The sequence below is a fragment of the Oncorhynchus mykiss genome, chromosome 9, assembly GCF_013265735.2.
Source record: "Oncorhynchus mykiss isolate Arlee chromosome 9, USDA_OmykA_1.1, whole genome shotgun sequence".
Lineage (NCBI taxonomy): Eukaryota > Metazoa > Chordata > Actinopteri > Salmoniformes > Salmonidae > Oncorhynchus > Oncorhynchus mykiss.
The window spans coordinates 50,305,456-50,322,240 of NC_048573.1; the positions used below are offsets into that span (position 1 = coordinate 50,305,456).

Consider the following 16,785-nt stretch of genomic DNA (forward strand, 5'->3'; position numbering starts at 1 on the left):
ATAGGCTATTCTATAGGCTATTATTACTGGGCAATATCAGCCAATAGGCTAGACATAGTTTCTAGAGAGAAGAGTTGGAGAGACTTGCACTTTCTCTTGAGCTCCGTTTTATAGCCCACCTTTTAGGGGAGGGACGATTTTCAGACGGAGACAAATATGGTTGACCATTATTTATTTCTAGACAATATAGTAAACTAGAGGCTAATCATATTTGTGAAGTACATTTCCTTGGATAGCTAACTGCCCCGTTCTTCTCCGTCTATGCATAGGCTATAGCCTACTCTATTGAATTGAGACCACACGCGCACCACGTATGGCTACTGAACCTGTAGACTACTCATATAGTAGGCACACTTGATCTCGCACGCCCAGCTAGGAGAGGAGAGGTAGGCTACTGAACTTGAAGCAGCGAATTCTGAGTGTGTGAATAATGCAACAAAGATGTGTTTTTAATACAAGAGGTATGCCAGGGATGGGTAACTCCAGTCCTTGGGGGGTGCCCCCATCCCTAGCAAACACAGATGATTAAACTAATCACACTCTAAACTGAAGATCATGATTAGTTGATTATTGGTGTCAGGTGTGTTAGCTGGGGCTGGGGCAAAAGTGTGACACCAATCAGGCCCAGAGGACTGGAGTTGCCCATTCCTGGCCTAGGCTAGCGCAGACAAAGCGCAAAGTCAACCGTTTCCAAATGATTTGTGGGAAAACAAATATTTGAATCCCAAAGCTGTCTGTTTGACCGCCCGCTCCCAACCGCAGGTCAAAAAATACAGCCCATGAAGCACTGATCTTTGTCGGGACATGCAGGTCCCGCAGGAATGCAGCCCTCTAGTGTGTCTATCTCTCTGGTTGCATATGTGTGTGATTGTGTCAGTGGAGCGTGTCTCATCTGCAGCCCTGTTCTCCAGTGTGCTACCAGGGCTTTGTTGGCCTTGGGTTGGAGAGGTGCTTCAGAGAAACAGCGGGGGCACTCCAAACAGACAAACAGAAAGAGAGAGGGCTATGGGCTGGGGGGAGGAGATGTGCTGCTCTACTCAGAACAGGTTTCTCCCCCATGTCTCTCCAAGGACATGCCAGCCCGCCAGATCCTACTGTATAATCCACAGCACAGTGGCCTACTTCATTCCAGGAGTGTGCAGAGAGAGATAGGACTGGATCAGAACTGAGCTCCGTCCAAACTCACTGTCCTCCACAAGGATGCATGGCTCACAGGAAATGAGAAATAAAAAACAAACCCCTTCCCCCCTAAATAAAAGTTTCATTCTGTATGTATCTATAGGCTAATTTTAAATGTTCTTGCCCTTAATCGTGTGTTGTCATTTAGATTAGGTAGCGTCATTAGTTGGTGTATTCAGTGATGTGATGATGACTACTATTGACATGAGATATATAGCTCATTACTGGTCCTTCACCAGGTTCATTAGGGTGGGAAAAGTCATCCCTGTGGGAACCAGCAGCCGTAAACTGTTTGGTTTCTGTGAGGGGAATGTTTTGAATGACTGAAACCTGATATGGGTTTAAAAAGTTGCTGTGCTGCAAATGTAAGGGTAGAGTCCAAATCTTGCATACAGAGTTTGGAAACAGGCTTTGTGATGTGAAAGGTTCCTTATTTACTACATTAATTGTTAAACCGAGAGATCGCAGAGTTGTTCACGGCTCTTTTATTCTCAGCCTCAGCTCCTCAGTTGAGAGTATCAGAGTAGGAATCGATTTTCCATCTGAAGAAAATCTTCTGGCCCCACCAGCCAGCCAGCCACATAGCCCAACAGACAGACAGGCTGGCAGATAGATACTGTGCAGCCTGCTCCGTCCCACATTTCCCCCACATTAATCATTACACTAAAGTTAATTACACCATGTAGATCTTTAACCTTAAAGGGAGCTCCTCGCCAGCTCAGGGGGAGCGTCTCACTGGGACTCCTAATATTTAGTGAGAGCTCAAAGACACATTTTCATATTGGCCTTTCCCAGAGGGCCCCTGAGATCAAACAGCGCTCTGCTGGGCTCTCGAAAACAACCCTCTGTTCCCCTCGGTGCTGTGTCTCAGTGGGACGGCCCTTTATTAACGAGTGATGGCCCAGTAATTAATTGTGGGATGAGTGACCGAGGAGCCATTAGCCCGGCAGGAAGCATGGCAGTGGTCCTGGCACTCAGCGGTGGGGACGGCAAAAGAGGTTCAGTGCCTCAGCAAGACAGGAAGTGACACTGTGTGCATCTGTCACCAGTAGCCCATTACCGAGCCCCCTCCACGGCCACAGAAATCAAGTTGGCCCATTACTCACTGTGTAACCCAGAGGCCACTGTACATCCCACTGAGGAGAAGCATAAGACCCCCCCCCCGTCTTCTCTTCTAATGCCAAACAAGAAAGATAAGCTACAAAACACTTTGCAAGTAAAACATCAAGATCAGATTGGTTCCCTGCATGCTTTGTTATTGGTAACAGCCTATATGTGAGAACTTTCTATTGCCTCAGTCTACCGGTCTACTCAGTCTAATCCTTCTCTGTCATCAAGGGTTGTTTCCATGTCAGCTATCATATCATAACAGTTCTTTTTTTTCTTCTTTTTTTTAAAACATGGTTGCTTTTCTATTAGTAATAAAATAAAATAAAAATCTATCCATAAATTGTAGAAGATGCTGGAGTCCAGAATAGCAAACTGCCAGTGTTCAATCCCACGTTGAGTTTAGATGCTACTAGTTTGAGTTTGATTAGGAAGAATTAGGAGCCTGCCGTGTAGCTAGCGTTTAATTGGAGCAGCTCTCAGATGATTTGGAGGGTTGTGTTTTTTTTCTACCACGCGTAGGGAGACCATTTCAAGGACTACAGCGAATGGAGACTGTAAATGGGATTAAGAGAGGAGAAATAGAAAAGGGAAAGAACAGTGGCTAAGCAATGGTGAAGGAGAAATGTAGGCATATGTAAGCAGCAACAGCCCGATTTTGCTAGTCACTGCTTTCAGAGAGCGAGCGAGCGAGAGAGAGCGAGCGAGCGAGAGAGAGAGAGAGAGAGAGGGAGAGAGAGAGAGGGAGGGAGAGAGGGAGAGAGAGAGAGATGGAGAGAGAGAGAGAGGGAGAGAGAGAGAGAGAGAGAGGGGGAGAGAGAGAGAGAGGGAGAGAGAGAGGGAGAAAGCGAGAGAAAAATTATACCTCACTACCATCTCTGGCTTTTAATGTTTCAACAGAGAAAAGTGCTTAGCTGTGTGATAACTGGGATATGCACAATAAGGTTAATGGAAACACTGTCAACAGGCTGTAAACTCCCGGGCTTTCTTAATGGGGTGCTAATCAGCATTAGGGAATGGCCCTGCGGGGGGAGAATATACAGCTGCCTCAGAGACTATACTGTTACTGTACTGTAGGCCTACCACCGAGGAGGGACTGCTCCTCTATTACATGGCTTATTGCATTAGCCTCACATGTATTACATGTCTTATAGCATAGCCAGCAGTGGCAGTCGTGAGGTTTAAGATGAGGGAGGACAAATCTTTTGTTATGAGCATGGCTATTACAGCATATTGGATGACTGTCATTCATATTCCATTCACCCAGCTCAATGTAACATTGATAGGTTTAAGCTACTACACGAGACTCAGGTTCTCTCTTTACCCATCATGAGGTTACGTTTACAACGTTCAAGGTCGAGAGGAAAATTAAAGTAATCATGGTGACAGACAGTGACAGATTCTATGCCGCCTTATACACTCTTGCCAACATCTAGCTGATCTAGGGTGTAATCATTAGTCCAACAGTTACAAACAAGAGTTTCCATTGGACAAATTCAGGTATGTTTATCCCCGTTTCATTCCGTTTACATGCGTTTAAGAAACGATTTTCAACACAATCGGCAGAATGAATACAACCCTGATCACATACAAGATGCAAGCATGATATTTTTGCTTGTATAATTCCTTCTCGCATCTATATGCTCTCCTCCTCTCACATTTTCACTTCGCTTGCGGACTTCAGTGCAAAACACATCAGCTGTCACTGACCAGCTAAAAAAAACTTTCCAAGCCAAACTTTCATATCATATCCGCTAACCGCTACACACAGCTTACATCGTTGTCACCATATTAGCTAACGCCAGAGTCAACATAGCTACGAGAATTAACTTGTTAGTAAACCCACTACAATCATGGAGTACAGTGTGCAGTCAGCAAGAAGTTTAGCAGTTACACCGGCTGGTCCCAATGGCAATACATTTATAAAACCAAAACCTTACCTTGACTTGGAAGAGTTCCAGTGTTGGATAGCCATAGCCAGCTAGCTAGCATAGCATCCCTCTCTGTTTCAGCCGGGTGTTTGAGTAGGCTAAACTAGCTAGCTGCATTCGCAACAAAAATATACAGTGGCAAGAAAAAATCTGTGAACCCTTTGGAAATACCTGGATTTGATCTGATCTTCAACTAGGTCATAACAATATACAAACACAGTTTGCATAAACTAAAAACACACAAGCAATTATACGTTTTCATGTCTTAATTGAACACACCGTGTAAATATTCACAGTGCAGGGTGGGAAAAGTATGTGAACCCTTGGATTTAATAACTGGTTGACCCTCCTTTGGCAGCAATAACCTCAACCCAGCCAGGATAATAACCAGTGTAGACATCATACAGAACCCAGCCAGGATAATAACCAGTTTACACATCATACAGAACCCAGCCAGGATAATAACCAGTTTACACATCATACAGAACCCAGCCAGGATAATAACCAGTTTACACATCATACAGAACCCAGCCAGGATAATAACCGGTTTAGACATCATACAGAACCCAGCCAGGATAATAACCAGTTTAGACATCATACAGAACCCAGCCAGGATAATAACCAGTTTACACATCATACAGAACCCAGCCAGGATAATAACCAGTTTACACATCATACAGAACCCAGCCAGGATAATAACCAGTTTACACATCATACAGAACCCAGCCAGGATAATAACCAGTTTACACATCATACAGAACCCAGCCAGGATAATAACCCGTTTAGACATCATACAGAACCCAGCCAGGATAATAACCCGTTTAGACATCATACAGAACCCAGCGAGGATAATAACCAGTTTACACATCATACAGAACCCAGCCAGGATAATAACCAGTTTACACATCATACAGAACCCAGCCAGGATAATAACCAGTTTACACATCATACAGAACCCAGCCAGGATAATAACCAGTTTACACATCATACAGAACCCAGCCAGGATAATAACCAGTTTACACATCATACAGAAGCCAGCCAGGATAATTACGAGTTTACACATCATACAGAACCCAGCCAGGATAATAACCAGTTTAGACACCATACAGAACCCAGCCAGGATAATAACCAGTTTAGATATCATACAGAACCCAGCCAGGATAATAACCAGTTTAGACATCATACAGAACCCAGCCAGGATAATAACCAGTATAGACATCATACAGAACCCAGCCAGGATAATAACCAGTTTAGACATCATACAGAACCCAGCCAGGATAATAACCAGTTTACACATCATACAGAACCCAGCCAGGATAATAACCAGTTTTGACATCATAGTTGCGGATCAGACCTGCATAACAGTCAGGAGGAATTTTGGACCATTCCTTTTTACAAAACTGTTCAGTTCAGCAATATTTTTGGGATGTCTGGTGTGAACTGCTCTCGAGGTCATGCCATAGCATCTCAATTAGGTTGAGGTTAGGACTGACTGGGCCACTCCGGGAAGGCGTATTTTCTTCTGTTGAAGCCATTCTGATTACCTAACATTCTCCTGCAAAATGTCTTGATAAACTTGGGAGTTCATTTTTGCGTCGATGATAGCGAGCTGTCCATGCCATGAGGCAGCAAAGCAGCCCCAAATCATGATGCTTTCTCCACCATACTTTACAGTTGGGATGAGGTTTTGTTGGTGTGCTGTGCCTTTTTTCTCCACACATAGTGTTGTGTGTTCTTTCCAAACAACTCAACTGTAGATTCATCTGTCCACAGAATATTTTGCCAGTAGCACTGTGGAACATCCAGGTACAATTTTGGCTGGCTGGCAGATCTGGAAGAGTCTGGCTGACTGGCAGATCTGGAAGAGTCTGGCTGACTGGCAGATCTGGAAGAGTCTGGCTGACTGGCAGATCTGGAAGAGTCTGGCTGACTGGCAGATCTGGAAGAGTCTGGCTGACTGGCAGATCTGGAAGAGTCTGGCAGATCTGCAAGAGTCTGGCTGACTGGCAGATCTGGAAGAGTCTGGCTGACTGGCAGTTCTGGCTGCTCCATGCTGACTGGCTGCTCTGGCTGCTCCATGCTGACTGGCTGCTCCATGCTGACTGGCTGCTCTGGCTGCTCCATGCTGACTGGCTGCTCCATGCTGACTGGCTGCTCTGGCTGCTCCATGCTGACTGGCTGCTCCATGCTGACTGGCGACTCTGGCTGCTCCATGCTGACTGGCGGCTCTGGCTGCTCCATGCTGACTGGCAGCCCTGGCTGCTCCATGCTGACTGGCGGCCCTGGCTGCTCCATGCTGAATGCCGGCTCTGGCGGCTCCATGCAGACTGGCGGCTCTGGCGGCTCCATGCAGACTGGCAGCTCTGGCGGCTCCTTGCAGACTGGCAGCTTTGGCGGCATCCTGCAGACTGGCAGCTCTGGCGGCTCCTTGCAGACTGGCAGCTCCTTGCAGACTGGCAGCTCCTTGCAGACTGGCAGCTCCTTGCAGACTGGCGGGAACAGGCGGGAGACTCCGGCAGCGCTGTAGAGGCGGAAGGCTCTGGCAGCGCTAAACAGGCAGGAGACTCCGGCAGCGCTGGAGAGGAGGAAGGCTCTGTCAGCGCTAGATAGGCGGGAGACTCCGGCAGCGCTGGAGAGGAGGAAGGCTCTGGCAGCGCTGGACAGGCGAGGCGCACTGTAGGCCTGATGCGTGGTGCTGGCACTGGTGGTACTGGGCCGAGAACACGCACAGGAAGCCTAGTGCGGGGAGCTGCCACCGGAGGGCTGGTGCGTGGAGGTGGTACTGGGTAGACCGGACCGTGCAGGCGCACTGGAGCTCTTGAGCACCGAGCCTACCCAACCTTACCTGGTTGAATGCTCCCGGTCGCCCTGCCAGTGCGGCGAGGTGGAATAGCCCGCACTGGGCTATGCAGGCGAACAGGGGACACCGAGCGCAAGGCTGGTGCCATGTAAGCCGGCCCAAGGAGACGCACTGGAGACCAGCTGCGTAGAGCCGGCTTCATGGCACTTGGCTCAATGCTCACTCTAGCCCGGCCGATACGCGGAGCTGGAATGTACCGCACCGGGCTATGCACCCGCACTGGGGACACCGTGCGCTCCACAGCATAGCACAGTGCCTGCCCGGTCTCTCTAGCCCCCCGGTAAGCACAGGGAGCTTGCGCAGGTCTCCTACCTGGTACTGGCGTAGCAATAATCCCTGTGAGCGCGCCCCCCCCAATACATTTTTGGGGCTGACTCTCAGGCTTCCATCCGCGTCGCCGTGCTGCCTCCTCATACCAGCGCCTCTCCGCTTTCGCCGCCTCCAGTTCTTCTTTGGGACGGCGATATTCTCCAGGCTGTGCTCAGGGTCCTTTACCGTCCAATTCGTCCTCCCATGTCCATTCCTCTCGCTGCTCCTGCTGCCGTTCCTCCTGCTGCACCTTGGGACGGCGACTCTCCCCTGGCTTTGCCCGTCGAGGATTTCCTCCCAAGTCCAGAAGTCCTTATTACGCTTCTCCTGCTGCTGCCCGTTACCACGCCGCTTGGTCCTGTTGTGGTGGGTGATTCTGTAACGGCTTTCTTCTATTTCCTCCTCTGACGAGGAGGTGTAGCAAGGATCGGACCAAAATGCAGCGTGTAGATTGCGATCCATGTTTATTAAACTGAAGCAACACAAATATAAATACAAACACTACAAAACAATAAACGTAACGAAAACCGAAACAGCCTAATACTGGTGCACATAAACACAGCACAAGGACATCAGGACACTAAGGACAATCACCCACGAAACACCCAAAGAATATGGCTGCCTAAATATGGTTCCCAATCAGAGACAACGATAAACACCTGCCTCTGATTGAGAACCACTTCAGACAGCCATAGACTTCACTAGAACACCCCACTAAGCTACAATCCCAACACACCACATACAAAAACCCATGCCACACCCTGGCCTGACCAAATAAATGAAAATAAACACAAAATACTTTGACCAGGGCGTGACACTGTGCTGTTTCATTGTTCATTTGTTCAGTAGTTTCATTCTCAACCAGGATTTCTATGGAACACCATTTGGGTCTTTGTGTGTAAAAAAATATACACGTCAAATAACACTATTTGACGTGTCAAATAAACTTGTTGACCAATCAGGATCTGAATATGACTGCACGTCACATAATAATTTAACGCGCTCATACATTTTTTACATAATTATTACACATTGATTACAGTATCACTCATATGTCACCTACATTGATGTTCATAAAAAAAAGCTAGCTAGCTCATGGATGCATAACACTGTTCTTCCCCAAAAACATAGCAAAATGACATAATCTGTTTCAGTAGCTAGGTGTCATCATCTAAAACAACCCTAATTTATAAGACAGTTCTTATTTGATTAATGGTGGTCGGACCCATCTATGTGAAGCTAGCCACAATAGTGGACTTTGCGGTTAGCCTTCAAAATCAAAGTATGCCAAAGGTGTCAACCTAGCTAATACTTACTCACAGGGATTCCTAAATCATTGCCAAGAATAATAAAAATGACTGTAGTTTCTACTGGTCATTGTTTTCAGGCTGATTGTATTGGTGCTAGCTAGGTGCCAAGCTAAAGCTAGCTATCCCAGGAGTTGCGGTCGAGCAAATTATGCTTTATTACCAACGCGGTATTGTAAACACATCGTTCATGGCCCTTGTTTGCTTGTTTGCAGACATTTTTCTATAGCTTTGACAGTGCTACTGTATATTTTTTGACACGCAAAGACCCAAACAGCGTTCCATAGTATGTATGTCGTGAATCTAATAACAGTTGCGCTATTACTGTGTAACTCCGGTAGGGCAACATCTGAAAAATAGTGCATTTGGTAGTGTGTACCGGTGCTCGACCAGTCGGCGAAATCCAACATCACCTACGACAGAGAACGGTTGATTGTCAAGGGCAATGAATTCCATTATCTTGGCTTTAATGGATTTCGCCTTTGAGTTGTCTCGCTGAAATTTTCTTACTCTTTAAAATGCCTGCTCGATCCACACAGCAGACATTGTGGGCTAGGTTAGGAATGCTGTGTTGCACATGTAGCGCAAAATTTTACGTGGCGTCATTACATCACGTTATATAGGTATCCACGGTAAGTTTGAAATCGGTTTTTAACATTGGTGTTAAACTAGATACCGAGCTGATACCGATGTTGGCACATTAGCTAATATCGGGCGATTCCGATATGTTCACTGATATATCGCGCATCCCTAATTCAATAAGGCAAGAAAAATGTAATAATTTGTGTGTTATTAGTTTAAACACACTATGTTGGTCTATTGTTGTGACAGATGAAGATCAGATCAAATCTGATGACCAATTTATGCAGAAATCCAGGTAATTCCAAAGGGTTCACATACTTTTTCTTGCCACTGTAGCTTGCGCTCTCTCTCTCTCTCTCTCTCTCTCTCTCTCTCTCTCTCTCTCTCTCTCTCTCTCTCTCTCTCTCTCTCTCTCTCTCTCTCAAATACTTTTATTTGTTCAAAACTGTTCAACTATTGTCTTTCTCTCTCTTTGAGTCAACTACCCACCACAGTTTGTGCACCTCAGTGCTAGCTAGCTGTAGCTTATGCTTTCAGTACTAGATTAATTATCTGATCCTTTGATTGGGTGGACAACATATCAGTTCATGCTGCAAGAGCTCTGATAGGTTGGAGGACGCCCCCCGAAATTGTCATAATTATTGTGTAAGTGTATGGAAGGGGGCCAGAACCATGAGCTGTACCCAGAGGACGGAAACTAGCTACCCTACAGAGTGCTGTTGAGGCAACTGTAGACCTTCATTGCAAAACAGTGTGTTCTAATCAATTATTTGGTGATGTGAAAATATTCAGTATAGTTTAATCTAAAAAGGAAAACTTTTTAAATATTTCACTATTTTATTTGTATGAAATTCACTGAAGAGGATGGGTCTCCCCTTCTTTGTCTTCCAGTCAGCCTATGAAAAGAGTCCCAATTCATCATGACAAACCTCACTTACCTGCCCTGGGCTTTTTAGAATGTCACACAAACGTTTCTGATAAACAAACCACTTATCCTGTGCTTGCTTCAGCCCTAATATGCAGCCGATTAAAGCTTGTTAATGCAATTTAGTAGACGGGAATGAAGGGGAAATAGTGGTGGCGTCTTGGGGTTACGCTTATATTCAATTCCGCTCAAACACAGACAAGAGGAATTCATAAAAATTCAAACTCCACTGAGATAAACCAGTAGAAATGCCTTATACATGACAGTGTTGCAGATACAGAGAACACCGTGTTACGACTTAGAGAAAGCTTAAAGTTTATTTTGAATGGCCAATAGAATGATACATTTAGGATTAAACACTCTCTCGCTTTTCTGATAAAAGAAGCAGAAATAAGTACTTCCAAAGCAATGTAATAGTAGTTTGAGGTTTTATAATGTGTCCACTCAAATAATTGAAAAAAATAAAACATTAAGTTCCATCGTGAGTCCTCGCCTAAAATATGTCACAGTTGTGACTGTACTACTCTGTTAGATGAACCATGTGTTTCTGTTGTGCCAACCTCTCAAAGTATCTTTGTGATGCTACTTTTACTCTGATGTAGGTAGCCATAAAATCCAACAAACAGGCTCTAAGTAACCAGATCCACTGTACCTACTGTATATGTCAGCCATTGACTAGAGCTCTCTACAAAGATAGTAGCTCTTAGGCCATCAGAGATGTGCTACTGCACACCATCGCCTGGTTCTATTGTTCACCATGAATCCAGTCAAAATTGACAAATGTGGTCAAATGTATTTGGCTGTTACCAGGAAAAGTTTTGCTATTCACAAATGTTTTCACTCACATTACCTTTGATGTATACATTTGTCATACTGGACATCATTTTGAATTTTTTGGCAAACCAGGTGTTGAGGCTAGGTCCCTGATGACTCAATGTGGCATATGTGATATCAGTGGATCTATTTGGTGTTTTGAACGTCAATTTGCCAATTGACAAAGCAGGGTTGAGAAGCGATCTGAGCCATTCATCATTTCATCATTTCCAAAAGGCTAACCATCTCCAGTCTGAAGCCTTCTGTCCTCACTATGGAGATGGAGGTTATTCAATGGTGCTGCTGATAAATCGGATTCATATTGCAGGCAGAACCCTGCTAACACCACCACCTGTGCCCACCACTACCACCTCCCTGCAGGAAGTAGATCTTTCTCTTCATCCACAGAATATGAAAATGAGATTTATTGATGCACCAATATACAAACCTTTACAAATCGCTTGCCAGACGCAAGATTTATGGCTGTGTGAGCTGTGGAGTTGCATCATTGTTACCATGGTGTTGGCTGGTGCTCGGTGTATCTGTCCTGCAGACAGAGGCTTCTCTCCCTCCCCACCGTCTTCCTCGTCGCTTGCCGCCTCCACCTGCCCAGACAAGGCCTCTGATTTATCACCTCCAGTCTGGCAAATTGCTTTTACAGCCTCCTTGATTATTGTTCAGCGCTAAATGGATAACAGATTATTTCTAAAGATCCTTTAATACACAGGGGGTCTGAAGGGACATTAGCCTGCTGTGGCATCTCGGTTGGGGATGGGCACATCAGCAATTTTCTCGGATTGTAATCATTGCATCAATAGTGACTTTCCTGTGACTTCCGAGATCCTTTATGTGTTCTTTCCCGCCATGTCACTAGTAATCCCTTTAATAAATGCCTGGACCCTGACTGGGCTCTGGAGCTGTGCTCACCTCACTAGCACGCAGGCAGACATGCAGGACTAAGGAAGATATTAATTTCCCGCTTCATCAGTATGATTTGTGGCTCATAAAATCAGAGATGGATCCAACAGCTGTGTAATAGGGATTTTAACCTCCGTTTGCTTTGGTTTCAAACTATTCCACTTTTAATGGCCTCTGTGCAGATCTTTCACATCTGGTTGGCTGTACCACTGCTCTGTTGGGAAAGTAGAGCTGCTAATGGACATAACTCACTGCTGCTCTCCGCTCAATAAACTGGAATCAATACATTTTCTTTAGGTATGGAGACCAAGTTTTAATGAATGATTATGTTTATTATTCAGTTCTGGCATCCCGTATTCTGATGAGTTTACAAAGAAAATGAGCTGTGTTCATTTGTAACTTTGTTTGTTGATTTTCAGGGCTGTCCCCAGATCCTGCCCACCAGTGACATCCTGGTACCTGCAGGGATCATTCGTCCAATCACGCTGCGAGCCCGGAACCTCCCTCAGCCTCAATCTGGACAGAAGAACTATGAGTGTGTGTTCAACATCCAGGGCAAGATGCAACGCATCCCAGCTGTGCGCTTCAACAGCTCCTGTATCCAATGCCAGAACACCTCAGTGAGTACATGGCCTATAATTATGACTTACCTGCCCTGACAGCCTTATTTCCAGGCCCTGCAGAATGTTGTTATTTATACAGTATTCACTGTTAAAGATGATGTGAATTGTTGTTGGATTTTAGTTATTGGTCCAGTTTAAAAACTATTTTTTCTTATACCGATCTTTTGAACTAGTTTTCCACAGGTATTTTACTAATGCGTGTATAAAGAAAGAGTATGCCTCCCCTCTCCCTCTCTTCCTCTCTGTCTCATGGAAATAATAGGCAGAAAAATCAAGGTGACTTTCCACTGAGTCACTGATCACAAAAAAACGTTATCCGCAAAATCAGCAAAGGCATCAATTCAGAGCATTAAACTTGTTTTCTCAATCCCAGTGAAAAATGTGGCATGTCAAAGAGCTGACATTGAGAGTATCCTCTCTCTCTCTCTCTCTCTCTCTCTCTCTCTCTCTCTCTCTCTCTCTCTCTCTCTCTCTCTCTCTCTATTGCTCCTTAGAACCCTCTCTCTCTCTCTCTCTCTCTCTCTCTCTCTCTCTCTCTCTATTGCTCCTTAGAACCCTCTCTCTCTCTCTCTCTCTCTCTCTCTCTCTCTCTCTCTCTCTCTTTCTCTCTCTCTATTGCTCCGTAGAACTCTCTCTCCCTCTCTCTCTCCCTTTCTCTCCTACTCCCTCTGTCTCGTAGTAATGTTACAGACGGCTGCCTTCTGTGACCCATCTGGTTGTCACAGTAACCCCAGGGAATCTTGTAAAATAATTAGCCAGTCACAGGATGCGGGTCTTAATTTGGTTGGACAATGTGACCTAGGGAAAGGGAATGTGTTGTGGGTGGAGGTGCTGGAGCGTTCCTTGGGTAGGGTTTGACTAGCCCTCTGCCACGGAGTGTCTCCCCTCTAACCCCCTTAACCCCTGGAGGTCAAAGGTTAGGCTGTGGGCCACTGTCCTTTGACAGGACAATTGATGTCCCGTGGCAATTTAATAATGAGGATCACGTATCCAGCACACACACCCTTCCCCAGCGGGTTGGGTTAGGATTGATTGTTGTCCTTTCCCTGGCTGACACATGCTGTCTGGCACACTACGTTGTGAAGGCCTTCGGAAGGACCCTGCCGCGAAGAGCAACTGTTGTCCTTCCATCTGTTTCCACTCATTTCCTCCCCCTCATCGTTATGTCTTTCTCTGACCCCCGCCCCGCGTGCTGCGGCTATGCATTTAAAATGAAATTGAAAAGTAGTTTTGTGGTAGACAATTATTAAGTGAGTGTACAAAGGTTAGAGGATTGGGCATTGGGGTTTGGATTGTTCAAAGCATAAAGCTGCAGATGCTGTGTGAACAATGCAATAGCTCTATGAATATAGTGAGGAAATCAGCATTAAATAGATGGGTTCTAGTGTGTTAATCACTTCACCTGTGTAGGCCGTCATTGTAAATAAGAATTTGTTCTTAACTGACCTGCCTGGTTAAATAAAGGTTAAATAAATAAAAAAGTAAAAACATTTGAGGCTGTTTACCACACACAAGGACAGGCTGAAACATTGAGTATACCACATTAAACTGTAAATGTTAGTCCTCCCTCACACTCCCCTGCTTCATCTCAATCTGACAGAAAGAGAAACCACACTTTGAGATTGATATTCAGGCCCTGATGTTTTTTACTACTCCCCCATTCTGACTGGTAGCTACTACCCGCTGTCTCTATCTCTTTCTTTCTCCCTCCCCCATTCTGACTGGTAGCTACTACCCGCTGTCTCTATCTCTTTCTTTCTCCCTCCCCCTCTCCCATTCTGACTGGTAGCTACTACCCGCTGTCTCTATCTCTTTCTTTCTCCCTCCCCCTCTCCCATTCTGACTGGTAGCTACTACCCGCTGTCTCTATCTCTTTCTTTCTCCCTCCCCCTCTCCCATTCTGACTGGTATCTACTACCCGCTGTCTCTATCTCTTTCTTTCTCCCTCCCCCTCTCCCATTCTGACTGGTAGCTACTACCCGCTGTCTCTATCTCTTTCTTTCTCCCTCCCCCATTCTGACTGGTAGCTACTACCCGCTGTCTCTATCTCTTTCTTTCTCCCTCCCCTCCCCCATTCTGACTGGTAGCTACTACCCGCTGTCTCTATCTCTTTCTTTCTCCCTCCCCTCCCCCATTCTGACTGGTATCTACTACCCGCTGTCTCTATCTCTTTCTTTCTCCCTCCCCCTCTCCCATTCTGACTGGTAGCTACTACCCGCTGTCTCTATCTCTTTCTTTTTCCCTCCCCCTCTCCCATTCTGACTGGTAGCTACTACCCGCTGTCTCTATCTCTTTCTTTCTCCCTCCCCCTCCCCCATTCTGACTGGTAGCTACTACCCGCTGTCTCTATCTCTTTCTTTCTCCCTCCCCTCCCCCATTCTGACTGGTAGCTACTACCCGCTGTCTCTATCTCTTTCTTTCTCCCTCCCCTCCCCCATTCTGACTGGTATCTACTACCCGCTGTCTCTATCTCTTTCTTTCTCCCTCCCACTCTCCCATTCTGACTGGTAGCTACTACCCGCTGTCTCTATCTCTTTCTTTCTCCCTCCCCTCCCCCATTCTGACTGGTATCTACTACCCGCTGTCTCTATCTCTTTCTTTCTCCCTCCCACTCTCCCATTCTGACTGGTAGCTACTACCCGCTGTCTCTATCTCTTTCTTTCTCCCTCCCCCTCTCCCATTCTGACTGGTAGCTACTACCCGCTGTCTCTATCTCTTTCTTTCTCCCTCCCCCTGTCCCATTCTGACTGGTAGCTACTACCCGCTGTCTCTATCTCTTTCTTTCTCCCTCCCCCTCTCCCATTCTGACTGGTAGCTACTACCCGCTGTCTCTATCTCTTTCTTTCTCCCTCCCCCTCTCCCATTCTGACTGGTAGCTACTACCCGCTGTCTCTATCTCTTTCTTTCTCCCTCCCCCTCTCCCATTCTGACTGGTAGCTACTACCTGCTGTCTCTATCTCTTTCTTTCTCCCTCCCCCTCTCCCATTCTGACTGGTAGCTACTACCCGCTGTCTCTATCTCTTTCTTTCTCCCTCCCCCTCTCCCATTCTGACTGGTAGCTACTACCCGCTGTCTCTATCTCTTTCTTTCTTTCTCCCTCCCCCTCTCCCATTCTGACTGGTAGCTATCCCTCCCCCTCTCCCATTCTGACTGGTAGCTACTACCTGCTGTCTCTATCTCTTTCTTTCTTTCTCCCTCCCCCTCTCCCATTCTGACTGGTAGCTACTACCCGCTGTCTCTATCTCTTTCTTTCTCCCTCCCCCATTCTGACTGGTAGCTACTACCCGCTGTCTCTATCTCTTTCTTTCTCCCTCCCCCTCTCCCATTCTGACTGGTAGCTACTACCCGCTGTCTCTATCTCTTTCTTTCTCCCTCCCCCATTCTGACTGGTAGCTACTACCCGCTGTCTCTATCTCTTTCTTTCTCCCTCCCCCTCTCCCATTCTGACTGGTAGCTACTACCTGCTGTCTCTATCTCTTTCTTTCTCCCTCCCCCATTCTGACTGGTAGCTGCTACCTGCTGTCTCTATCTCTTTCTTTCTCCCTCCCACTCTCCCATTCTGACTGGTAGCTACTACCCGCTGTCTCTATCTCTTTCTTTCTCCCTCCCCCATTCTGACTGGTAGCTACTACCCGCTGTCTCTATCTCTTTCTTTCTCCCTCCCCCTCTCCCATTCTGACTGGTAGCTACTACCCGCTGTCTCTATCTCTTTCTTTCTCCCTCCCCCTCTCCCATTCTGACTGGTAGCTACTACCCGCTGTCTCTATCTCTTTCTTTCTTTCTCCCTCCCCCTCTCCCATTCTGACTGGTAGCTGCTACCTGCTGTCTCTATCTCTTTCTTTCTCCCTCCCACTCTCCCATTCTGACTGGTAGCTACTACCCGCTGTCTCTATCTCTTTCTTTCTCCCTCCCCCATTCTGACTGGTAGCTGCTACCTGCTGTCTCTATCTCTTTCTTTCTCCCTCCCACTCTCCCATTCTGACTGGTAGCTACTACCCGCTGTCTCTATCTCTTTCTTTCTCCCTCCCCCATTCTGACTGGTAGCTACTACCCGCTGTCTCTATCTCTTTCTTTCTCCCTCCCCCTCTCCCATTCTGACTGGTAGCTACTACCCGCTGTCTCTATCTCTTTCTTTCTCCCTCCCCCTCTCCCATTCTGACTGGTAGCTACTACCCGCTGTGTCTATCTCTTTCTTTCTCCCTCCCCCTCTCCCATTCTGACTGGTAGCTAC

At 46.4% G+C, this 16,785-nt stretch overlaps 1 protein-coding gene across 2 annotated transcripts in view; it reads left to right on the top strand.

Moving 5' to 3' along the window:
• Positions 1–16,785, top strand: part of LOC110532305 (plexin A3) — a 134,520-nt gene that overhangs the window by 80,612 nt on the left and 37,123 nt on the right. For both annotated transcript variants that reach the window (XM_036988238.1, XM_036988239.1), the window contains exon 10: positions 12,351–12,551. In XM_036988238.1, coding sequence (XP_036844133.1) covers positions 12,351–12,551 — 201 coding nt within the window. The remainder of the gene's footprint in view (positions 1–12,350; positions 12,552–16,785) is intronic.